The 26,292-nt window shown below is 39.1% G+C and overlaps 2 protein-coding genes across 2 annotated transcripts; one reads left to right on the top strand and one right to left on the bottom strand.

Moving 5' to 3' along the window:
* Positions 1 to 5,720: 5,720 nt before the first annotated feature.
* On the bottom strand, positions 5,721 to 9,368 carry LOC145958768 (uncharacterized). The gene has a single exon (XM_083076308.1). It carries the CDS (start codon positions 9,366 to 9,368, stop codon positions 5,721 to 5,723), a length of 3,648 nt encoding a protein of 1,215 aa, XP_082932434.1.
* A 5,474-nt stretch (positions 9,369 to 14,842) lies between these two features.
* On the top strand, positions 14,843 to 18,508 carry URH1 (uridine-ribohydrolase 1). Its single transcript, XM_020356654.3, has 9 exons — positions 14,843 to 15,118; positions 16,115 to 16,230; positions 16,355 to 16,414; positions 16,563 to 16,745; positions 16,855 to 16,959; positions 17,509 to 17,605; positions 17,709 to 17,816; positions 17,904 to 18,039; positions 18,138 to 18,508. The coding sequence occupies exons 1-9, from the start codon at positions 15,028 to 15,030 to the stop codon at positions 18,244 to 18,246; spliced, it is 1,005 nt and encodes a 334-aa protein (XP_020212243.1). The 5' UTR covers positions 14,843 to 15,027; the 3' UTR covers positions 18,247 to 18,508.
* Positions 18,509 to 26,292: the final 7,784 nt, after the last annotated feature.

The following is a 26,292-nucleotide window of genomic DNA, read 5'->3' as shown; positions in this document are numbered from 1 at the left end:
AATGTTAATATTATTGTTGTTTATACTATCATTATTATTAACATTGTTGTCATTATTATTATTGTCGTTATTACCTCTTTTTCTGTGTGTGGTGTAATTTTGTTACATTTGATCATGATCCCATTTGTTATTTTTTTCTTATATAATGATTCTATAAATCATATTTATTATCATAATCAAATCTACACGAAAATCACGATATAGATTGACCAAGTCCATCGACATAATTCAATTGGTAACCTATCAGTGGTTATAAGCTTAACATAGTCGGTGGGAAGAAGAATCATGCAATACACAATCCTCTAAATTTGAATGCTAAAATCATACTTTTTGTACCTGTCTGAGGGCACACTCCTGTTCTTCCTGGTGAAAGGGGACCGAATAAGAGCTCCAACGATGTCTTCAAAAGGGGGGGGAGGTACCTGCAAAAGGTACTCCGACGCTCAAGTCAGTATATGCGCGAGTATCTAGGTTAAAAATGAACAGTGACATACCTTGTTACGTGTGACCTATTTATAGCATCTGACATGGGCCTGAGCGTGATGGGCCCTATCAGATGTTTACCAAATTAGGTAATACGGTACTAATTGGTCGTTTAGGCTTTAATCATGTACTTACCTTTCTTGACTGTGATTACTTGTTATGACTCGCCTAACCCTTCGGCAAGAGGCCGAGCCGTCTAATCAATACTAGTCGGAGCGGCAAATGACCGAACCGTCCAGTCCGTACACGGCAGCCTGTATACTTCCGGTATGTTCTATGTCGGCACGGCACCTGACCGAGCCGACTCGATGAATGATGATGGTCCATATTTGCATTAACCAGACTGATGTCGGTTCTCGGCCTCATGCCGAGCCGATGTTGATGATGATGCTTGTACGTGGCTATGCATGGATGTCTGACGAAATGGCACGTGTTGGTCAACGTGACCGATAGGGACCTTCCGGTACACAAGCCCCCCAGCCTTGAGGAGGGAAGCGACGCAAAGGGTTAATTGATCTGAATGGGGTACAACGAAAGACTCAGGAATGTGTAGGGTTATGATTAAAGTGCCTCTCTGAGGCGTAGCTGGTAAGCATTGATTGCTCTGGTGCATAACTGACACATTAATTACGCGTGAGGGGTTACAACTGCTGATGGGATGTGAAGGGTTGCCATCATTATGCGTTTAATGGCGCATGCTAGGAGGTGTGGAACACGAAAAGTTGTATCCGTTGGGCTTTATTGACGCATGCGAAGAGTTTCATATCTTTGGACCGTTGGATTTAAATGATCCAACGGTATGCACAAGGGGGTGTCGTTTCAGGTGCTTATTAAAGGCGCCTATAAATAGGTGCAAAGAGGAGGGTTTTTTCGTGCAAGTTTATTAGTTGCTCTGAGCCGAAGCTGTTTGTGAGTGTTCTCAACGATAGGTCAAGCTCAACTATCAGGTACGTAATGGCTAATTTAGACGTTGTTAACATTGACTCTTCTGGGGACGAAGGGGAATCTAGGTTAAGGGCGACGCCGAACCAGGATATGCCTTCGGCTTCGGCATCTAATGGGGACAACTCCGTGGGGTCGGCTTCTGGGTCCGGTCATTCTCAAAGTGGGAGTGGTTCTGCATCAGCTGTAGGTTCTGATGAGCAGCCGAGCCGGGGTGGAGAATCGTCAAGAACGCTCCCGTCCATATCAACTCCGGGGTACTCATGGGTGCATGGTGAGGTTGGCAGTGTATACTCTCGGTATACGAGTAAGAAATCTCTTGTGGATTTTGTATCAGCTGTGAAGTTTTTAGATTTTCCTGAAGATGAGGAACCTTCTGCCATCTTCTTTCAACCGTGCCGAGGCGACGGGGTGTCAAATCCAGACTTTGTTTATTTGGGTCAGGGGACTTCTAAGTACCCCTTTTTCTATGTTTATGATTATATGTTCCGGGATTTGAAGATATCTCTCCCGTTTGACGATTACTTCATGGGTATACTTCGGCTTCTGAATGTGGCGCCAAGTCAACTTCATCCGAACACCTGGGCCGCTATGCAAGGGTTCAGGCATTTGTGTCTGGGTCTCGGCCTTTCTCCCACTCCACATCTATTTTTGCGTTTCTACACTTCTCGGCCGACAAGGAAGGCCAAGTGGCTGTCTTTGATTCGCCACAGTGACTGTCTGCTACAACCTTTTACCACTTCCTACAAAAAATTTAAAGTGGGATTTATGAAGGTGATGATTCGGCCGGAACCAGGAAAGAAATATTTTTTTGACACTGAGGGGAATCCACTGTTTCCCTTCTACTGGACCCGGAAGCCGCGCAAATATGACACGGTTTCCAAATCACGCCTGTCTCCGGAGGAGAGACGAAGTCTTGAATTTTTAGACAAGTTGCCTCGGCCTCTCCCATGCCGTCCTCTTGTCCGATTGTTTGATTCGGCTGACGTAGTCGAAGAATTAATTGGTATGGTATTTTTCCTACTTGTTTGAATTCAAGTGTTATCATTGATTTTGACTAATGATGTGCAGGTATAATGGCGGGTCATGATGATTTGGATATTCGCAATTTGCTTCGAAACCACTTGGCGTCGAATACCGCGAATAGGCCTACGCCCGCCGCGCCCGTGAATCCAGCTGGTCAAGGTAGCGGGGTCGGGCCTGCGCCTCGGCCAAAGAAGACCACCCGGCCCCAACCAGAAAAAAGAAGGCCTGATTCTAGGGCCGAGGAGGAGAGTCGCCGGGCGAAACAGCGCCGAGTGGCCAGCCTCCCTGTTCCCGAAAGCTTGTCGGCACCAAGTTTCTTGGCTGGCAATGTGAACGCTCAGGATTTCCTGAGTCAAGACCTGACCTCTGAGGCAGGCCAGGGGCTGCTGAGCCGGATGAGTTCGGCGCAAAAATGGAGCTTCTTTTGTGAGTTCCAAGTGCGTGCTGTGGCCATGGCACAAAGCATTGTCATGCAGCCAAACGGTGAGGCTGATGAGCTGCGCAAACAGCTAGCTGATCAGGAAAAGTCTCTTCAAGAGACATTGGCTGCTTTGACTGACGCCCAAATGGCTAACAGTAAGTACCAGGCCGAGATGGACCGCCGCGGAAGGACCGCCGATGACTTGGCTTTAAAGGTACAGCGTCTCGAACTTGCTCTAAAGGGCGAGACTGAGAAGGTGACAGTTCTGCGCAAGGAGCTGGAAGCTGAGAAGATTGCCTTTGGAGCTTATCAGGAAAAGGCACGTGCCAAGGTTCTCAGTCAGCATCAGGCCGGTTTCGCCCAATGTGCTCGTCAAGCCTGCTACTTCGGCGATTTTCCTCCTGACTTCCACCTAGATATGTCCAAGGATTTCTTTGAGGGGAAGTTAGTGGACATGACTGCCATCCCCCCGGACCAGCAACCGGATGAGGAGGCCCCAGCACGGGTTGCCGGACCGAACGAGGAGACGGTGTGCGAGGAAGGTGCCCCGGAAGATGGTCCAGTGCAGGGGGAGGTTGAGGTGCAATCTTGAATGATGGGCTAGTAGGATTTTCTTTGAATGTTTTTGTTGTATGAATGGGCCAGTAGTGCCCTCCAATGAATGTACTTTCTGAGGCCGATGGCGCCTGAATGAAATCATCTTTTAATTTTCCAATTTATCTTGTGTACTATTGAATTGATAAAATTTGTTGTCCCAGACCGAGAGGTGTCTCGGGAAGGAAGACTTGTTAAATAATTGGAAGTCACATCCTTAGCCGAGAGACATCTCGGGAGGGAAGACTTGTTAAATAATTGGAAGTCACATCCTTAGCCGAGAGACATCTCGGGAGGGAAGACTTGTTAAATAATTGGAAGTCACATCCTTAGCCGAGAGACATCTCGGGAGGGAAGACTTGTTAAATAATTGGAAGTCACATCCTTAGCCGAGAGACATCTCGGGAGGGAAGACTTGAATAATTTAAAGCATGATTGTAAAAATAAAGTATGATTGAATCGTGTTGTCATTGATAAATGGATGCCTCGTTAAAAACCTTGCCGGCCAAAACCTCTTTTCACTATATTTTTAAGAGGGAAAAAGACCAGTTCAAGGAAAAGAGTGCACCCTTAAAACGTTTACAAATTTGTGAAATAGACAACTAGCTATAGTAAGTCTTCAAGTGTGTAGAGTTCCATGTTCGCGGGAGAACTTTGCCGGATAGCTCTTCCAACTTATATGCTCCGTTGTCTAGAGCGTGTCGTACTCGAAACGGGCCGTCCCAATTAGCTGCCAGTTTGCCTTCAGACGGTTTGCGCCTTGTCGATCCGGTTGCTCTCCATACAAGGTCTCCTTCATGAAATATTCTTGGTTTGAGGTTAGAATTGAAGCGCCGACTCATGCGTTGCTTGCATGCTTCGGCTACTACCTGCGACTTGTCCCGCACCTCATCAAGAACATCTAGTTCAGCCCGAAGAGATGTGTCATTGAAGTCCTCCTGAAAATGTTGCCGTCTGAATGATGGCTCCCCTATTTCAACTGGTATCATTGCGTCGGCACCATATGTTAGGCGAAAAGGGGTTTCTTTAGTAGTAGACTGAGGTGTGCACCGATATGCCCACAAAACTTCCGGCAACTCTTCAGCCCACGCTCCCTTTGCTGATCCGAGTCGTTTCATCAATTCTGTGAGTATGACTTTGTTAGCAGCTTCGGCCTGTCCATTCGACTGAGGATGTTCAACTGATGTGAATCTGTGCCGAATGCCAAGGTTTTGCAGGAAAGAGTTGAATTTTTTATCCGTGAACTGTAAACCGTTGTCGGAGATTATGGCATATGGAATGCCGAACCGAGTAACCATGTTTTTCCAGACGAACTTCTGGACGTTGGCAGCAGAGATGCAAGCAAGCGGCTCAGCCTCTATCCACTTTGTGAAATAGTCTACTGCTACGAGGAGGAACTTAACTTGCCCCTTTGCAACCGGAAATGGTCCCAATACGTCAATTCCCCATATGACAAACGGCCAAGGAGAGCTGATGGTGTGCAGCTCGGTGGCCGATGCATGAATGAGGTTCCCATACTTCTGACATTGAATGCATTTTTTTGCAAAATCTGCACAATCCCCCTTCAGGGTCGGCCAGAAGTAACCTGCACGCAGAACCTTGACTGCTAGCGTTCGTCCTCCGGAATGAGATCCACAAATGCCCTCGTGGATTTCTCGCATTACATAGTCAGCTTGGTGGCTATCTATACATTTGAGCATCGGGGATGAGAAACCTCGCCTGTAGAGATCCTCGGCAATCATGGAGTATCTAGCCGCGCGAATGCGCAACTTCTTTGCTTCCACCGGGTCGGTTGGTAATTCGCCGTGAGTGATGTATTTCCGAATGGGTGTGATCCATGAGGGTGCTTCATCTACTGTCATGCATTCGGTGGTTACACTTGGGGAAGGAACCTCAAGGTGAATGGTGGTTCGCAATTGTCCCGGTTTTCGGCTACTGGCGAGTCGAGCCAACTGATCAGCTCGTTCATTATTATTGCGCAAGATATGCCGAACCTGTACTTCGCTGAAGTTGTCTTTTAGCCTTTGAAATAGATAGTAATATTGCAGTAGGTTTGAGTCCTTGACTTGAAAATTGTCATTAACTTGCTCGGCCACAATCTTTGAATCAGTGCAGCATATAATTCTTTTTATGCCCATTTCGGTTGCCAACCGCATTCCGGCCAGCAACGCTTCGTACTCTGCTTGGTTATTAGAGGCCCGAAAACCGAACCGAAGAGACTGTTCGACTGTGATGCCCGACAGACTAGCCAGAATTATCCCTGCTCCACTACCTTGAGCATTAGAGGAGCCGTCGACGTGCATAGTCCACGGCTCATCTTCAAAATGTCCTGGGGGTTAAGCTCGTTAACAAAATCTGCCAGATGCTGTGATTTGACGGGACCTCTCGGTTCGAAGGACAAATCAAACTCTGAGAGTTCGACCGACCATGCTACCATTCGGCCGGCGATCTCTGGTTTGCGTAAGATTCTGGCTATTGGGCAGTCGGTTCGGATAATGATCTTGTGGCTCTGAAAATATTGCCGAAGTCGACGAGCCGTGTAGATGAGGCCCAGGGCTACCTTTTCTATCAGCTGGTAGCGTCGTTCGGCATCCTGAAGAGTCCGACTGATAAAATATACCAGCTGTTGCTGCTCCTGATTTTCTTGTACCAGAACGGCACTGATGGAACTGCTCGAGATAGCCAAATACACAATCATATCTAGTTGACCGATTGGTTTAGACAAGATTGGAGGAGCCCCAAGGCGTGTCTTGAACTGCTGGAATGACTCCTCACACTCCTGAGTCCATTTAAATTTTTCAGTCTTTTTGAGCAAAACGAGAATAGGCTTGGCTATTTCGGCCATACATGGAAGGAACCGGGACAGGGAGGTGAGGCGGCCGGCTAATTTTTGTACATCCTTTAAAGTGCTTGGGCTCTTCATATTCAAAATGGCTTGGCACTTGTCGGGGTTTGCTTCAATGCCTCGACTGGACAGCATGAACCCTAAAAATTTGCCGCCTGAGACCCCAAATACACATTTTTCGGGGTTCAATCGCATTTGATGATGCCGAAGGGCTCTAAAAACGTCGGTCAGATCTTGGGTATGTGCCGACACGGTACTTGATTTTACCACCATGTCATCGACATACACCTCCATGCTTCGACCAATCTGGTCATGAAAAACTTTATTCATCAAACGTTGATAAGTGGCTCCGGCATTTTTCAACCCGAACGGCATGACCCGGTAGCAATAATTGGCCGATTCAGTGATGAAGGCCGTCTTGTCTTCATCTTGGGGGTGCATCCGGATTTGATTATATCCGGAGTATGCGTCTAAGAAAGACAAGAACTGGTGTCCCGACGCTCCATCAACAAGTCGGTCAATGTTTGGCAGTGGGTAGGCATCTTTTGGGCAGGCTTTATTCAGGTTAGTGTAGTCGGTACACATGCGCCACTTCCCATTCGGCTTGCGGACCATAACAACATTGGCTAACCATGTTGTATAGTGCACTTCTCGGATGAACCGAGCATCAAGTAATTTTGACACCTCCTCTTCGATAGCTGCTTTACGCTCTTCACCAGTTTTTCGACGCCGCTGAGCAATCGGTCTAGCTTCCTTACTGACGGATAGTTTGTGGCACAGGAAATTGGGGTCGATGCCAGGCATGTCGGATGGCTGCCATGCGAATAAGTCATTGTTTTCCAAGACCACTTGTTTAATGGCAAGCTGCACCTTGTGAGACAGGTTGGCGCCTAGGTAAGTGACTTGAAGATCAGATGTGCCGACTCGAAATGGTTGCTTTTCTTCCGTGGGCTCTACCCTTTCATCCTGGTTGATTCGGGGGTCGAGGTCCATAACCGATTGCTGCGAGACCGAATGCACTCTTCTCGGCTCCTTTGACTCTTCTTCCTGTATTTTTGGCAAACGTAAGCTGGTAAAGTAACATTCTCGGGCGGTTTTTTGATCGGCATGGATGGTGACTATTTGTCCGGACCGGCCTGGGAATTTCATTGCCAGATGTGGTGTGGATACAATTGCGCCGAGTCGGTTCAGTGACGGCCTACCAAGCAGGATGTTATATGATGTATTGGCATGCACCACCACATATTTAACCGGGATATCACTGTACTCATCCCCATCAAACCCGAACCGTGTTGTCAGCTTGATGTATCCCTTCGTGTGTACTCGTTCGCCAGAGAACCCAACCAGAGGTTCGTCATAGGGGAACAGCTCGGATTCCGGAATCCCCAACTGCTTGAATGTATTCCAATAAAGAATGTCGGCTGAACTGCCCTGGTCCACTAGCATTTTACGTACAATACAGTTGTGAATTTCAACGCTAATGACCATTGGATCATCCTGGTCTGGATCAATACCTTTAAAATCATCTTTTGTGAAAGTGATAGTTGGTAGGTGGGGTCGGGATGTCTCAACCGAGTGTACATGCCGAACGGCTCGTAGATGTCTGCGTCGCGCCGATGAGGTGGAGCCTCCGCCTGCGAAACCACCAGCTATGGTATTGATTACCCGTCTAGGCTGTGTCGAGGGTTCTTCCTCTCTTCGCTCTCTCCGTTCCCTAGACCGGCTACGTTCGCGGTACGAACGTGTTTCGGCCCTCCTTTGGCTGGATTGTTCATACTGCCTAGGACGATCAACATGCCTGGTCGAGTTGGGTTGGCCTACGAACCCTTGGAGTTGCCCCTGTTTGATTAAATCCTCGATCTTATCTCTCAAGGCTGCACACTCCTCTGTCGAATGTCCTCTGTTGCGATGGTATCTGCAGGATTTGGTCGTATCGGCCCTCGGGGGGGTGGACGCCCGTTTCGGAACTGTGAGTATTTCCGAAGCGAGTGCTTGTTCCAACACAGCTGTCCTGCTCGTATTGAGCGGTGTATACTGGGAGTACCTCGGCCCTCGGGGATGTTTCTCACGAGGAAGAGGTTCTTTAGGACGGCTTCGAAAGGTCGTCTCGGTCGTTTTCTCAGGTTTTGCTGACGTTTCCGCTCGGGCTTGGCTTCGAAATTCCGCCAATTCTTCCATTTGCATATATTTGTCAGCGCGTCGGCGCAAGTCATCCATGTCTGTCGGCGGTTTTTTACCGATGCTATTGGCAAAGGGGCCTGGTTTTAGGGCAGTAGTTAGATGATGAAGAGCAACCGTAGGGTTCAGATCGCGAATTTCCAGTGCTGCTTTGTTGAAACGGGTCATGAACGCCCGAAGTGATTCCTTCCTCTCCTGACGGATACTAACCAGTGATAGAGAAGTCAACTGGTGTGGTCGACTTGTAGCGAACTGGATGGTAAACTGGGAAGCTAGGGTGCCAAACGAGTCGATCGAGTTGGCCGGGAGCCGGGTGAACCAGCTCAACGCTCGTCCTTTCAGCGACGTCGGGAAGATTCGGCACAGGGCGGCGTCGTCGGTGGTGTTTAAGGTGACCTGAGTCAGGAACACGTCAACGTGTTCATCTGGATCGGTGGTTCCATCGTACTTGTCGAGAGACAAGGACTTCCAGTTGTCAAGGAGGGCGGATTGCATGATATTGGGTGTAAAGGGGTGCCGGTGGGATGCTGTCGGCATGGGCTGTAACGGTCGGCTAGCCGAGGCATGGGCGGCAGGGGCAACAGAGGTGTAAGGGACCGAGGTGTGCTGGCCATGCGAATGGAACGATCCTTGAGTATGGGTTGTCTCGGAGGGCTTCCACGTAGGATCACGGTACTGGTTCTTGAGGGCGATGTTTTCCGCCCGTAGTGCAGCCATTTCGGCCGCGTCTCTCTCCCGTTGTTGCTTCATGGCGGCCATCTCCTCCTTCATCTGTCGCACCATACTATTCAAGTTTGTTTCTTCTGTCGTCTCGGCCCCTGACTGATGCTCGTCTTCGGACTGGTGTTCTTCCACGTTATTCTTCCTCGTTTTCACCATGCTTTCTTCTAACAATAAATCTCGAATTTGCTCTCGGTTCGGCCCCACGGTGGGCGCCAAAATGTACCTGTCTGAGGGCACACTCCTGTTCTTCCTGGTGAAAGGGGACCGAATAAGAGCTCCAACGATGTCTTCAAAAGGGGGGGGAGGTACCTGCAAAAGGTACTCCGACGCTCAAGTCAGTATATGCGCGAGTATCTAGGTTAAAAATGAACAGTGACATACCTTGTTACGTGTGACCTATTTATAGCATCTGACATGGGCCTGAGCGTGATGGGCCCTATCAGATGTTTACCAAATTAGGTAATACGGTACTAATTGGTCGTTTAGGCTTTAATCATGTACTTACCTTTCTTGACTGTGATTACTTGTTATGACTCGCCTAACCCTTCGGCAAGAGGCCGAGCCGTCTAATCAATACTAGTCGGAGCGGCAAATGACCGAACCGTCCAGTCCGTACACGGCAGCCTGTATACTTCCGGTATGTTCTATGTCGGCACGGCACCTGACCGAGCCGACTCCATGAATGATGATGGTCCATATTTGCATTAACCAGACTGATGTCGGTTCTCGGCCTCATGCCGAGCCGATGTTGATGATGATGCTTGTACGTGGCTATGCATGGGTGTCTGACGAAATGGCACGTGTTGGTCAACGTGACCGATAGGGACCTTCCGGTACACTTTTGTTAGAGATTTTTTTTTCTTTTATTTTCGATAGAAAAACACTCAAAAACATTTATTAGGACCGTACATTATAAGAATATAATTTTTATGTGAGAATCAAAACACTCAATTTTAATTCTTAAATTGAAATAATTGATTTAGATTACAAGTTTATAAATAGTTACCATACCATCATCGTAGTTATCTTTATTATTATTATTATCATTATTGAAATCATTGCCACCATTGATGATGATGATGACATCGATATTTGTTGTGACAATAATGATAATGATAATGCGAGGATAGACAAATTAGAAAATTTTGGAAAATAAATTTGTTAAGTGAGAGACCATGAATCTATTATATATTTTAATGAGTATTTTAATCGTAATTTTTTATTTTAATTAGATAGTTGAAGGTGATAATTTTTATTCTCACATAAAATCTGTTATTCTCATAAAAAAAATCTTATATATATATATATATATATATATATATATATATATATATATATATATATATATATATATATATATATATATACTTTTGTATGTGTTTTAGATTCCATTTAGATACAAATTTAAAAAAGTCTTAAATTTTGTTATTAGAGAAAAAATAACTTTCTATAATAAAAAAAACTCTAAATAAAAGTTATAAGTCAATGAAACACGCTCTTAGAATTTTTATGCATTATATATTATATTTCATGTCATATAAATATATAATATATAAAATATATTTAAGTTAATATGATTTTTATATGAAAATACTCTAATAAAATTTCCACTAAATCATTAATTGTATATATTTAGTTTTTTAAAATTAATTTTATATTAAAATTTTTTCATCTGATGTAACTTTTTTATAATTAACTTTCAACTTTAAAGAGTTTTTCTCCGCGTTGGGAATTGAATACTTACCTTTATTTTTATTTTTATTTCCCGAGTATTCCAACAACCAAATATCCATGGGGGTAAATTCTTTGTAAGCATTGATGCCTTCTACTTTGTACCGTTAATTGGATGCATTTGGTATTTTATTTTATTTTAACTTTTACGTTTTGAATATTCGCAGGAAGCATCCATGTATACAAAAGGTCAATTGTGATATGTGAATACCAATGGGCATCCAGCTGTTTTTATTGTACATGCATGTGGAAATTTTTAATTTATGCAAGTAATAATTAAAACTAATAATCCTTTAGAATATGAAATGTTGCATCAGTTAGATAGATCGCACATGGATCACATGTGACTTTTATAAACAGACTTTAATTTTAGTTATTTTAAATTAATAATTTTATTTATTTTTTAATGAATGTATAAAATTTTGTATCTGCCATATCACTGTGATTTTGTTTTGGAAGTATAATTTGAAGTTAATGAAATTATCGCATGTAATTTGAACGTGGCATGAAAAGCCTTTTAATATATCTGTCCTTTTAAAATTATATCTTTTCAATTTTGAAACATAACGATCACACATTGGCTGTAAGTCTTATCCTCCATGTCACTCTTAGCTGGTAACGAAGAGAAAAATATATTTTTTAAGTTAAAAGCATATATAAGATTATTATTATTTTATTGAAAAGCATATAAAATTATTGTCTCCCTAAAGTGTTAGTGCGATAATTTAATTATATTTCTGTTCTTTATGTCATGGTAAAGAAGTAATTTTATTTTTAGTACTTTTTTATTCAAATTTTTGTCTTTTATTTTATTTTTTTATTTATCACGAACAAGTTCTTTGGTTGGTTTATTTGTATATAACACCTTTATTTTTATTTTAATAATTTTGGGCATTTGAAGGAATTTCAGATATAATTTTTAATAGTTTAAAAATTTAAAACTTAAAAGATTTCATAAGATGAGTTAAGATTTTAAAAATGATTGTTTTAATTATTTTATGAAATATGATATTTTGATTGATATATATATATATATATATATATATATATATTTATTTATTTTAATAGAATAGAATTTAACATAGTATAGTCAATTCTGTTTATGACTTTATGGAAATTTTAAAAAATAATTTGTTTAAATGAAAAAAGTGTGATTAAAATATATCGTGCAGGTAAACAATTTAATGTCATGATAAAAAATTTAACATGGAAATTATTTTCTACCTATGAAATATTATTAGTTTCGTATGAAATGAAAGTAATTTTACAAGTTATTTTTATAGAATATAATGCATAAAGTAATCATAAACCCCACTTTCTAACCTCAAGCGTGTGGTTCAGCGGTAGGGGTTGATCCACGCTTAAGTAAAGTTAGGGGTTCGAATCCTGTCTTATGTATGCAGCCGCATTAAATCTTGGAGCCAACTATCTCACCCTTTGAGGTGCGAGGAGATTTAGTCACTTCTATCAGTGGTGGATACTCCGGGAACGAATCGAAAAAGAAAAAAAAAACCCACTTTCTGTTGTTTTCATATCGAATGGTTAGATTTGATAACAAAACTTTCTCCACATGTAGTACGCTCTTTTATGAACAAAAGGTTGAAAATGACAAAAATCTAAAAATAAAAATAAAAATAAAAATTATATCGCAGTGTGTTTGAAAAGACAAATTTTAGAAGTTGATTTTTATTTATGAAGACTAGTCGTATATAAAATTGAGGTTAATTTGAATTTAAAAAGCCTTTATATTTTAGCCGTCCTTTTGTACTTTAAAAATATGAGGACCATCACCTTCTAAGTTTAGCATGGAAATTTTTAAATGATTCCAAATTCTGTACCAATAAAAAAAGTATATTCCAAGTATACTGTGCGAAACAAAAAGGTGCTCAAAAGATTCACAACTTTTTTATAACACTAATTTTAATAAAAGTTTATCAGCAACGTAAATAAATAAATAAATTAAAGGTTATCGACCACTTCTAAATAAAATTTCTTTTTATACAACTTTTAAATAAAATGTTAAAATTAAGAGTTTAACAATATGCTTTGTTTGTATGAATTTTTTAATACTATCAAAAATTAAAAATTCTTTTATATTATCAAAGTTAACATATATGGTAGTTTGTATTTGGATAACATAATTTTTTTTCACGGTGCTTATACTTTATTTCTAGCACTTGATATATACTTTATTATCTAAAGTTAAGCGTTATGAATAAAAAATAAACATTAAAAAAACTTGAATAATTAATTTACTCATAATTTATAATTCAGTTTGACAGCTTACTACGAAGTAAAACGACTTTATTTACTAAAAAAAGTTCATAAGAAATAAACATGTAACACTCATTTAATTTGAATCAGATACTTTAATAATGACTTGTCTTTTTCTTTTAATTGTCAAATGATAAAATTGTCTTTTTCTTTTTTTTTCTTCTTCTAATAAAGAAAATAAAACAAAAATGAGTTATATTTTAAACAGAAAAATATTAATAAGACTTTTATTTGATAAACTTTGCATTGATCTTAATAATTATGCATCATCTGTGTTACATGTCAAGAATTTATAAATATATTAAATACGTTATTTTGTATAAGAATATTTTTAGATATTTTTTAAATGAGAGAGGTTGAGAGAATTCTTTTATCTTTCTTTCTAGTTCAATCTTTATTTACCAAAACTATTTATAAAATAAATATTAATATTTTAAAATAAATTATTAATAAATATTTTTTTATAATATAAATTATTTATCATAAATTTAAAATAGAATTTATATGTTAAAAATATCTATTTATACAAATTATATATATAATTTATATATTTAAATATAATATTTATTTATACATAATTTATTTTAAATTTTATTTATATCAATTTTTATATATTAAATATAAATCTCTATATAACAACCTTTTTTAAGGGTTTTGTTTTAACAATAACATTTTTAATTTTTTTTAATCTAATTCAAGTTTTATTTATCATAATTATTTATAAATTAATTTTTAATTTTTTTAAATAAATTATTAATTAATAAAAATAATATTATAATTTATTTGTTTAAAAATATTTATTTATAAAAATTTTAAATAAAATTTATATATTAAAACATGATATTATTCTTATTTTTTTTTTTTATTAACAAGGGAGCTTAAAAGTCTAACTATAAACTAGAATTTACGAGAAAAACAAATAACAGATCTATTAGCTAGTAATAAAAAGTGCGTCCAATTTGGCGAAGATTTAAAATAATGCACTCTTTTAGGGAGAGTTAATCCTAACTTAGCAAAATCATCAACTACTTGATTTGTTTCTTGGAGGACATGAACACAATCTAATTCAAAAAATTCTCTTAACATCTAGACAATTTGGTTAAGAAGAGAGTAACATGTATATATTTGACTACACTTATCATTCAAGAATTGAACATCAATAAAAAAATCAAATTTTTATTATAACGTGAGAATGTAAAAATTTATCCTTAATAATCCGTAGTCCATAAAAAATAACCTAAAGCTCGATTTGCACAACTGAACATATTATTCTTATATATAAATTATTATAAATTTAGTTATATATGATAAATATTTGACATGTGGATTATACATGCTAATATTTCAACCTACCCTAATTATTTGAGTTGAATGGTCTGATGGAACTTATAAATTTGAGTTAATAAAAAATATACTAATTAAATGGGTGAATTTAAAAGAGAGAGAAGCATTTTGTACGATTCTCACCTTTCTGCATCGAGAATTGTGTCTGAGGATGCGAAAAAGGGAATTTGGATGAGCCACGTGTATGGTATTGATTGGATAGGATTACATAGGCGAGAAAAGCTCCATAGCAGCCGAAGGCATTATGCGCACAGAAATTGTAGTATATATATGTTATCATCGCCTATCTTAAACTTCATCTTCCTCTTCATCTCCCTGCATTTCCTTGCGTGTGTATGTGTGTATACGCTCTCGATTACGCACATACATACGTACACAGATACCAATATCTACCGAGTATTATTGTTCTTCTTCCTCCTTCGTACTTCGCAATTTGCTGAATCCCTAGCTGTTCTCTGATCCAATCATGGCCTCTCTAGTCAACAACGCTCACGGTGGCCTCAACGGTGCCATCGGAAACGCTGAAAAGCTCATTATCGATACCGATCCCGGAATCGGTTAGTTTCAATCCGCTCTGTTTTTAATCATTTCGTTTTTTGCTTTTCCCCTAAACTCCCTCGCCGCTTCAATTAATCCCTACCTAACATTTACGCTTTCGTTCCTCCGTTATATCAATGACTACAAAACTCACCACGATATTCAAATTTACTTGTGAATTTGAGTTTTAATTTGCAATATTTTAGATTAGAGATGTAGGATGAGATAGTTTTGATGAGAATTCGTTATATTATTAAGAACCAAGGGTTGGCCTAACTCAATCCCGTGATGCCAAAATTTAGACATCTCGACCATAAAGTTGGTACGATCGAAAGTTTACCTGTAATCTAATAATGACCCGATAATAGTCTTTTTTTTATTTTTACATAAAAAAGTTTAGCTGATGTTGGTTTTTTTACAGAAGGCTCTACCAAAGTTTATAAAAGTATTTATAAATTACTGACCAATTTGAACTCAAGTCCTTTCTAAATATGAGTGTGTTCCTTATCAATTCAATCAATCTTTATTGACCTACTTGATAATTGGTAATATAATAGATCTAATAAAAATTGTTAAAATAAAATTTGATATATCTTAAAAATGTGAGATTGAGTTTAATTCAACTTACTATCCACTTGTTGTCCTTTTTAATAAGATAAGGATGACCCTTACTTAACATATATGTTGATATCTGATTTTTTTTTTACCTTATTTTTTTTGTCTCCTGTACGAATATTAAGCAGAAAACATGTAACCAATTTGTGATTAAAAATGAAAGCAAGAAATGAAAACAGGATTATTTGAGCTCTCTCTGAGTCTTTAGGCTTTTACCGTCTTGAATTAGGTTGCCATTTCCTTTTTCTAAATTTTGAATTAAAAAAAGCGCGATTGAATCATGTGACTGTTACATGGACAGTGGATCTATGTGTCTGAAATCTATTTTTTGGTTGATTTGTATTTAGTGTGGCTGGTCATTTCATTAGTGTAATAGGAATGACATTTTTGTGGTTGTGCAGATGATAGCATGGCCATTTTGATGGCTTTTCAATGTCCAGAGGTGGAGATTCTGGGTTTGACATCCATCTTCGGTAATGCAACTACTGAAATTGCCACACGCAATGCTTTGCTCTTGGTATGTGTTTATTCTCAAAATTTCCATCGCTTTGGGCGGTGTATTTCTGTTCCCAAAATTTCCATGTCTTTCGTGTTTATGGAAAGGTGTTCTTGATTGTGTTTTTGATATGCAAAAAGGATAGTGTGAGATCGCTGGCCGTGAAAATGTTCCAGTTGCAGAGGGCAGCTCTGAGCCATTGAAGGTACCATTTTAATGTGTAGTTTTGAGCTTTTCTAATGTTGATTCGATCAAATTATGTTTTAATTGGTCATGGGCGTGAAAATGTTGAGACATGATCTGATTTCACTCCATTTTCTAGTAATAATTATGCTTTTTATTTTCTGCAAAAGGGTGGAACGCCTCGTGTTGCTGATTTTGTTCACGGTGAAGATGGACTGGGGAACACATTTCTGCCCCCACCTAATGCTAAGAAAATTGAGAAGAGTGCTAGTGAGTTTTTGGTTGAGAAGGTCTCAGAATATCCTGGTGAAGTAACTGTGCTAGCACTTGGACCACTAACGAATTTGGCTTTGGTAAGTTGTACATTGCTATCTAGTAACAGTGTATGGTCCTGCCTTTCGTAACTTCCAACTGTAGTTTGCCTACTTTTGTTGATCTGATACGTTTCAATTCCATTATTAGGCAATCAAAAGAGATTCTTCATTTGCAAGCAAAGTGAAGAGAATAGTTATACTTGGTGGGTCATTCTTTGCCTTGGGGAATGTGAATCCTGCTGCAGAAGCAAATGTAAGGGGTGATTTCTGTTTTGTATGTTTCCTGAAATAAGAAGAAAAAAATACAGGCTAATTTGCGTTCGAAAAAATATGCAGCAGAAAACTTGAATATCCAATACTGAGCTCCTAGACTTAGTGGCTTCGCCTCTCTTTTTTTTTTTTTTTTTCCGAAGATATTAAAATTATGTACAAGTACAACACTAATTTAGTTATCAACGAATGTAATTATTTAGTAATATTAATTTATCGGTTAAAAATTTGTAGAAGTGTTCTGAAAATAAACATTTCCTAATTTCCCATCATTTTCTTTACACACCAAGTAAAAAAGCTTGCAACTGCTAATAGTTGGTGAATAAGTTCCTAGTCCTTGATGTGATCCAACATTCTCTTTTTTCAAGAAGAGAAAGTCTCTTTTTGGCTTGTTGAAGGCTATACAATATCCATAACTCCAAACAATACTAGATTACACGGATATTATTTTAGGCTAATTTCAAATCTCAATAATCTGATTTCATCTCGTATTGGTTCTAGTCCAAAATCCAAATGACCATTTTACTTGCAGATCCATGGAGACCCAGAAGCAGCAGATACCGTGTTTACCTCGGGGGCAAATATTGTTGTTGTTGGAATAAACATTACAACCCAAGTTAAATTCACAGGTGGGATTATAATAGCAGTTTGTTCCAACTTCCGGGCTATCCTGAGTTAGTTGCCTTTATTCTAGGTCTGGCCCATAAGTTGAACATTGTCATTTGATTTCAGATGCTGATCTCCTTGAACTGAAGGAATCTAAAGGAAAGTATGCTCCTCTCTTAAGTGACATGTGCAAATTCTATAGGGACTGGCATGTAAAATCTGACGGTGTCTATGGTAATTTTTCATTCTACTTTGCTGTCAAGTTATACTTCTACATCTTTAGTGAATTATTAAAGTTGCTATGGGAATGATGATTTTCAGGAGTTTTCCTCCACGATCCTGTCAGTTTTGTGGCAGTTGTACGTCCAGATCTTTTCACATACAAGAAGGGGGTAGTGAGGGTAGAGACACAAGGCATCAGTGTTGGGCATACACTTATGGACCAAGGATTGAAAAAGTTCGTCCAAATTTAAAACTACATAATTTACCCTTATTATTTTCTATTTTGATGATAATATTATATTGTTCTCAACATATTTGGATTCATTTATGCAGATGGAATACGAGCAACCCATGGACGGGTTATTCTCCTGTTTCAGTTGCTTGGACTGTGGATGTTGACGGAGTTCTTGATTATGTCAGGGAGCTGTTGATGAAACCCTGATTTGTAGGCATTTGTACTATCCTTCCAACAGATGTCAAAGCTTTGGAAAGTGATACAACAGGATAGCTTCTTAATTGCAAAATTATGTATAAGGTCATTTCCTTTAGTGCTGTCAATGTCAACAAGAACTGTGGGTATCAAGGGTTCGGAATGTTTGCCATTCCCACCTTCAACCCGATCTTACCCCGTTTAATATCAAAGAGCTCATAATGTACCAATGCAATTCTCTTTTCATGAAATGACTTGTGTTTGGATTTCGGTACTCTTCTTTTAAAAGAAAGCAGTCATTCTTTTACGATTCCTACTTAACTTGCATGCTGCTTCTCACAAGGGTATTATTGAATTTCGGTTTGAACATCGCGCTAAAGATTTCTTCGCTCGTTTGGCCAGAAAATTCATAATTCCATTACCGCCATCATTTTCATATGAATGCAGTTGTTTGGTTATGCAAGATTCCAAAAAATTTGACGAGTTGCATACGTTTGTTTATGAAGTCAACGTAATATTCGAATATGAGAATATACCTCGTAAAAAACAAAGAATATAAGCTGTTTCGGAATATAAAGTTTCTAGTCCCTGAAATTCATTTTAACAATAATCATTTCTTAAATTTCATGATATGTTACCAACCCCAAATATTAGTAATTTTTAATTTCTTATAATGTTATTTTCATATCATTTTCTCATGGAGTAAAGAATTATATAAGCAATTTCCCAAATATTAAAAATTAAGTAGTCTGTTAAATACATGGTCAATGAATTTTTTATGCCCCAGAAGAAATAATAAATGATGTCTTCATAAATTATTTAAATATTACAAAGGATTCCAATTCTCAAACTCAAACATGTAAACAATAAGCAATCATGTACGTATTTGTTAAAAAATAATGACTAAACATAAGTACGTTCTTAATTTATTTTTTAGATTCTTGTGAAGTAAGAGAGGTCACGATTTAGAGAATAAAAAGAGATAGAAAAATTGGAAACAAAGGAAAAATATATAGTTTTAGACAAACTTTATTTATAATTTTATGTTAACAAAGGTTCATGCTGAAACTAAAAAAAGAGAAAATAAATCAATAATATATCTCACTTTCATCTTTATATTTAATATTATCGATTGATTTTTCTAAAATTATGAGTAGGGTTTTATTGAAAATTAGAAAATCATCTATTAATTAATTAGTTTTTATAATTAATTTATGTTATTTAATATTTTTTATGTATAATTTAATGATGTAATTTTTTGTTTTTATATTTGTTTCGGCCACGAGGTGCACTAGGGTTTTTTCCTAGGTCAGACCTCAAAGCCAGAGCATTCAAGAGTGTAATCTGCCTTCTCAACTATGGGGTTTTTTTTTTTATAGTTTCTTGTTTACGGGCTTTATGGGCCCCGAGAATGTAGGGATTTCCTTAACCGTTTTGATCTGACTAATATTTGGTGAGGGACAGTGGGACCTTGCCCTTGCTATCGGGTAGTCCCTGTATGCGAGAGTTGTGTCGGCCCCCGACTGACCATACCCGTACTGAGGGTATAGTCGGGTATTGGCCGAGTTGGTTCTTGTAAGCAGAAGGAATCGAAAATATACCGACCAGGTTAAGTAGAGAAACCAAGTCGAATAATAACCGAACCACTCTTAGAGGGGTGATCGGCGAGAGCTACAGTCGGCTTGGCATATCGGCGAGAGCTACAGTCGGCCTGACATATCGGCGAGAGCTACAGTCGGCCTGACATATCGACGAGAGCTACAGTCGACCTGGCATATCGGCGAGAGCTACAGTCGGCCTGACATATCGGCGAGAGCTACAGTCGGCCTGACATATCGGTGAGAACTACAGTCGGCCTGGCATATCGGTGAGAGCTACAGTCGGCCTGACATACGTAGTAGGCAGGTCGGAATCCTACCTGGACCGTACACTAGCCCTCCAGCGCTGAGCCTATATGGCGGAAGGGCTTTGCTAGACAGGGGGTCGGCTTAGCCATGGCCGACATGTCCCTCGTGGAGGCCCCTAGTCGGATTTCGTCCTGGACCGTACATTAGCCCTCCAGCCTTGAGCGTGCAAGGCGAGAAGGCTTATCCTCAGTCGATACATACAGTCAGATTCTTGTTGAGCACACTTTTATGGCTAAGGCAAGGGACAGACCAAGAAGATTCACTGACTCGTTATCTCAATTCGTGGCTCCTCGGGCTCTGGTAGGGGATGTGAGAAAATTCACCCGGTTAAAAAGCTTCAAATGGAGTAGTCGGTTAACTATCCGACTCAGTCACCTTGGGTCACCGAAATACCGAGTCGAAATTCACCAAAATCAAGTCGCCTAATTTCCGACTATAAATGATGAGAATTTTTTTTTGTTACAATGAAATTTGACAATCCGATCGGCGAAATACCAACTCACAAAATAAGTGGAAAATTTTCCGAGTTAAAATGAATCCAACTAATAGCCCCCATGCCCACCATTCCGAGAGTGAAATAAAAAGATGTTCTTCTAGCTAAGATGTGGCGTTTTTGGCCGAGGTGTGGGACATGATAAGCCTACGGGTCAGACAAATGCCGATCTCCGTAGAATGATTTAGTATTTTGGGTGTTCTCTGCTGAGTTTTGCTTCCCCCTAGTTCAGATTTTTACCGAGCGATCATGAATTTGTGTCTTTGAGTTATTTTATACTCGCCCAGTCGTATTTTTACCGATCAATCACGAGTTTGGTCTTCGAATTATTTATACTCGCCCAGTCGGATTTTTATCGATCAATCACGAGTTTGGTTTTCGAGTTATTTATACTCGCCCAGTCAGATTTTTACCAATCAATCACGAGTTTGTCTTCGAGTTATTTATACTCGCCCAGTCGGATTTTTACCGATCAATCATGAGTTTGGTCTTCGAGTTAATTATACTCGTCTAGTCAGATTTTTACCGATCAATCACGAGTTTGTCTTCGAGTTATTTATACTCGCCCAGTCAGATTTTTACCGATCAATCACGAGTTTGTCTTCAAGTTATTTATACTCGCCCAGTCGGATTTTTACCGATCAATCACGAGTTGGTCTTCGAGTTATTTATACTCGCCTAGTCAGATTTTACCGATCAATCACGAGTTTGGTCTTCGAGTTATTTATACTCGCCCAGTCGGTTTTTTACCGATCAATCACGAGTTTGGTCTTCGAGTTATTTATAGTCGCCCAGTCGGATTTTTACCGATCAATCACGAGTTGGTCTTCGAGTTATTTATACTCGCCCAGTCAGATTTTAACCGATCAATCACGAGTTTGGTCTTCGAGTTATTTATACTCGTCCAGTCGGATTTTTACCGATCAATCACGAGTTTGGTCTTCGAGTTATTTATACTCACCCAGTCAGATTTTTACCGATCAATCACGAGTTGGTCTTCGAGTTATTTATACTCGCCCAGTCGAATTTTTACCGATCAATCACGAGTTTGGTCTTCGAGTTGTTTATACTCGTCCAGTCGGATTTTTACCGATCAATCACGAGTTTGTCTTCGAGTTATTTATACTCGCCCAGTCGGATTTTTGTCGATCAATCACGAGTTTGGTCTTCGAGTTATTTATACTCGCCCAGTCGGATTTTTACCGATCAATCACGAGTTGGTCTTCGAGTTATTTATACTCGTCCAGTCGGATTTTTACCGATCAATCACGAGTTTGGTCTTCGAGTTATTTATACTCGCCAGTCGGATTTTTACCGATCAATCACGAGTTTGGTCTTCGAGTTATTTATACTCGTCCAGTCGGATTTTTACCGATCAATCACGAGTTTGGTCTTCGAGTTATTTATACTCGCCCAGTCGGATTTTTATCGATCAATCACGAGTTGGTCTTCGAGTTATTTATACTCGCCCAATCGAATTTTTACCGATCAATCACGAGTTTGGTCTTCGAGTTATTTATACTTGTCCAGTCGGATTTTTACCGATCAATCACGAGTTTGTCTTCGAGTTATTTATACTCGCCCAGTCGAATTTTTACCGATCAATCACGAGTTTGGTCTTCGAGTTATTTATACTCGCCCAGTCGGATTTTTACCGATCAATCACGAGTTTGTCTTCGAGTTATTTATACTCGCCCAGCCGGACTTTTGCCGACAATCACGAGTTTGTGGTGCCTTCAAAATAACACATGTTAGAAATCATATAAGATAAATAAGGGATGATGTTTATTAGGATTCAGGAATTATTGGTTTGCGGTGCCTCATTAAAAACCTTCTCAGCAAAAATCCTTTTCACATTTTTATATGGAATAAAAATCTCTTGGGATGACCCCAGCTTCTCGGCTTTCAGCTTCCATTTTGTTGATTTGTCCCTCCTCCGTCTTGATGTGACTCAGGGCGAAAGCTCTCACCTCCGACATCGTTTGACAACTCGCTTTCTCTAGCGCGATATCGAAAGCTCCAGACCTTAAGCCCTTCTAGAACGCGATGACTGCCATCCTTTCATCCAAGGACGCTATCCTCAAGGCGACCTCATTGAACCTTTGCAGAAAGTCCTTCAACGACTCCTCCCGCTGCTATTTGAGATCGAACAAGTCCGACGTGATCGGTGGTTTCTTCTTGTTAGCGGCGAAATGTGTCATGAAGAGCCGACTAAAGACATCAAAGTCGGTGATTGATCGGTCAGGGAGACCACTAAACCAATCCAGTGCTGCTTTTTTGAGTGTACCCATGAATAGTTTGCAGCGGACTTCCATATTTCCTCCACAAATCAACATTTGAGCGCGGAAATTCGTCAAGTGCTGACTGGGATCCTGAGTTCCATCAAAAGGTTCGACTTGGGGAATCCGATGATCCCTCGGGATGGTCTCGGCCTCTATGGCCTCCGAAAAAGGTCGAAAATCCCTGGGGATTTCCATCATGACATCTTCCTCCACCGTCCTGGCGTTGGCCGTTATCATAGCTTGCATCTCGTCCGCCCGCCTCCTAATCTCCTCGTTTTCTCGTTGAATAGCCTCCTCTCTCTCCCTGGATCACGCATTCTCCTCCCTCAATCCGTTGATCAATGCCATCATCTCCTCCATGGTAGGGTGTTGTGAGTCGTTGTTGGATGTGTCGCCTCTCGCCATGGTAAAGTGCGGGTTCTCCTGTGTTACTTGGGGCGTAGGAAAAGTTTCACCGTAGCCCCACGGTGGGCGCCAAAATGTTCCGGCCACGAAGTGCACTAGGGTTTTTTCCTAGGTCAGACCTCAAAGCCAGAGCATTCAAGAGTGTAATCTGCCTTCTCAATTCTAGGGTTTTTTCTTTTATAGTTTCTTGTTTACGGGCTTTATGGGCCCCGAGAATGTAGGGATTTCCTTAACCGTTTTGATCTGGCTAATATTTGGTGAGGGACAGTGGGACCTTGCCCTTGCTATCGGGTAGTCCCTGTATGCGAGAGTTATGTCGGCCCCCAACCGACCATACCCGTACTGAGGGTACAGTCGGGTATTGGTCGAGTTGGTTCTTGTAAGCGGAAGGAATCGAAAATATACCGACCAGGTTAAGTAGAGAAACCAAGTCGAATAATAACCGAACCACTCTTAAAGGGGTGATCGGCGAGAGCTACAGTCGGCCTGACATATCGGCGAGAGTTACAGTCGGCCTGGCATATCGGCGAGAGCTACAGTCGGCCTGACATATCGGTGAGAGCTACAGTCGGCCTGACATATCGGCAAGAGCTACAGTCGACCTGACATACGTAGTAGGCAGGTCGGAATCCGACCTGGATCGTACACTAGCCCTCCAGCACTGAGCCTATAAAGCGGAAGGGCTTTGCTAGACAGGGGGTCGACTTAGCCATGGCCGACATGTCCCTCGTGGAGACCCCTAGTTGGATTTCGTCCTAGACCGTACAATATTATATACTAAATAATTTATTTTAGTGTTCCTTCAGGATTGGAACCCTAGACGGTCCTTCCTCTAACCCGTACTCAAGCCGCCACTACTTAAATCAAAATATATCAACTTTAATTTTTCATTGAGGTGAGCAATTGAATTTTAATTTTTCATCAAATATAATTTGTTCAATTAAACTTAAACACATGCATACTATATATTATAAACTTAATTACATTCAATCAAATATTATTATTTTAATTAAGTTAAAGAGTTTTATCAACCATGGTTCTTAAATATATTTTAAAGTAACCCCAAGCGTGTGGTTCAGCGGTAGGGGTTGATCCACGCTTAAGCAAGGTCAGGGGTTCGAATCCTGCTTTGTGTGTATGCAGCCGCGTTAAATCTTGGGGCCAGATATCCCACCCTTTGAGGTGCCTCCAACGTAGCGAGGAGATTAGTCACTGCTGTCAGCGGTGGATACTCCAGGGACGAATAAAAAAAAATAAATATATATATATATATATATATATATATATATATTTTAAAGTAACTATCTTTTTTTTAAAAAAAATTGACTTATATTAACTTATTTCTTTCTTTAATTATTATTGTTCATAAAATATATTTTAATAACAAATAAATAAATTTCAACATAAGTATTAACGCCGAGCTGCTATTATTTTAATTTAATCTTTAGTTTTGAATTTAAATATTAAATATACAACTAGGCAAAATATTTAAATATTTTTTAAAATATTAATAGTCAACATGTACGATTGCCTCTACTTGAAGTAATTATTGTATGTGATTCAGTCCACAAGTCGTTCTGAAGTACTTTTAACTCCATTATTTCATGACTGATACAGCTTCTCAAGTCAATTTATGTACAGTTACGATTGAGAATTATTGGCTCAATATCTAATTCTTGAATTGATTTTGAATAGTAATTAAGTTTGAATTAAACCGATCCGATCTGTTTAAGATCTAACATGTAAAATCTGTATTTTATATGGATTGAATAAATTCGACCTGTAAAAAAAATACATTTATTTTTTAAATCTATATCCGATCTGTCAAAATTTATGGATAAAACGGATTGATTCGTAAATCTAAATAATGATTAAAAAAATATTTTTAAAAAATAAAAATACATAAAATAAAAAAAAAAATAGTTTAATTTCATCAATACTAAAATTTATCAACAGTTAAAATATTTTATTAAATATTAAAATGTTAAAATAAAGTAATTACAAATACTTATATAATAGTATCAAACTTTTAATAATAAAAGTATCAAAATAGCATAAAAATAATTTAAATGATAAATACATACCAACTAAACATAGTTTTAATGTCATAATAATTTAAAAGATTAAATATATAACTTAATATTAAAGTTTTAATATCTAAACATATTAATTAGTAAAGTTCATGGATTAGTCTGCACGCTGCAGATTAAATCTATCAAGTCCGCGGACTTCACAGACCAGACTAAAAAATTAAACATAATTACAAATTTAAAAAAAAATGGATCTATTATCTGCAAAGACTACATACTTACGGACCAGTCCACGAACTCGGGTCCATCAACTTACCCATGTTCAAGTGTATATGATTTTGACATGCCAATTTATAATTAGACACACACACATCAGTCATGTGGGCCTTTAAAGCCCAACTAGATCAAGAGTGATGATAATTAGTAATGTTCCAAATTCTGCTTGATCAAGGATGCGTCTCTTCAAAATGGTTCATGAATGAGTATCAAGATTACAAGTCTATGCATGCATGTTTAATTGTGGAAACGTGAAAGAAAGGATAAGGAAAAGCTTGGCGTTGTTGAAGGAACGATTTCATCTCCCGCACATTACATGATTATCCCACTTCAACAACCAGCCAAATTAAGTAAACTCTATCCATATATAAATATATATATGACTCTTCAAGTTATGGCCAAAGATGTGTTATCGAGAGAATACTAGTGTTAGGCATGGCTTATGTATGTTCTTCATGATCAACAACGTAACAATGGCAGAGAAGATATCTTGGCCCTGTTTGTACGTGTTTGTGGCACTAATGCTAGTGTTCAGGGTTCAGATGGTGCCTGAGAGTGAGACGAATATGAAGAAGGCGTGTGAACAGATATACGAGGTTCATGAGGGAGAGACTTTGCAAACAAATAAGTGAAAAATGTGGGGGCCCATATACATTGTTGAAGAT

The sequence above is a fragment of the Cajanus cajan genome, chromosome 6 (genome assembly GCF_000230855.2).
Source record: "Cajanus cajan strain Asha chromosome 6, NIPB_CcT2T_4, whole genome shotgun sequence".
Taxonomy (NCBI): domain Eukaryota; kingdom Viridiplantae; phylum Streptophyta; class Magnoliopsida; order Fabales; family Fabaceae; genus Cajanus; species Cajanus cajan.
This window is presented reverse-complemented; position numbering and strand designations above follow the sequence as displayed.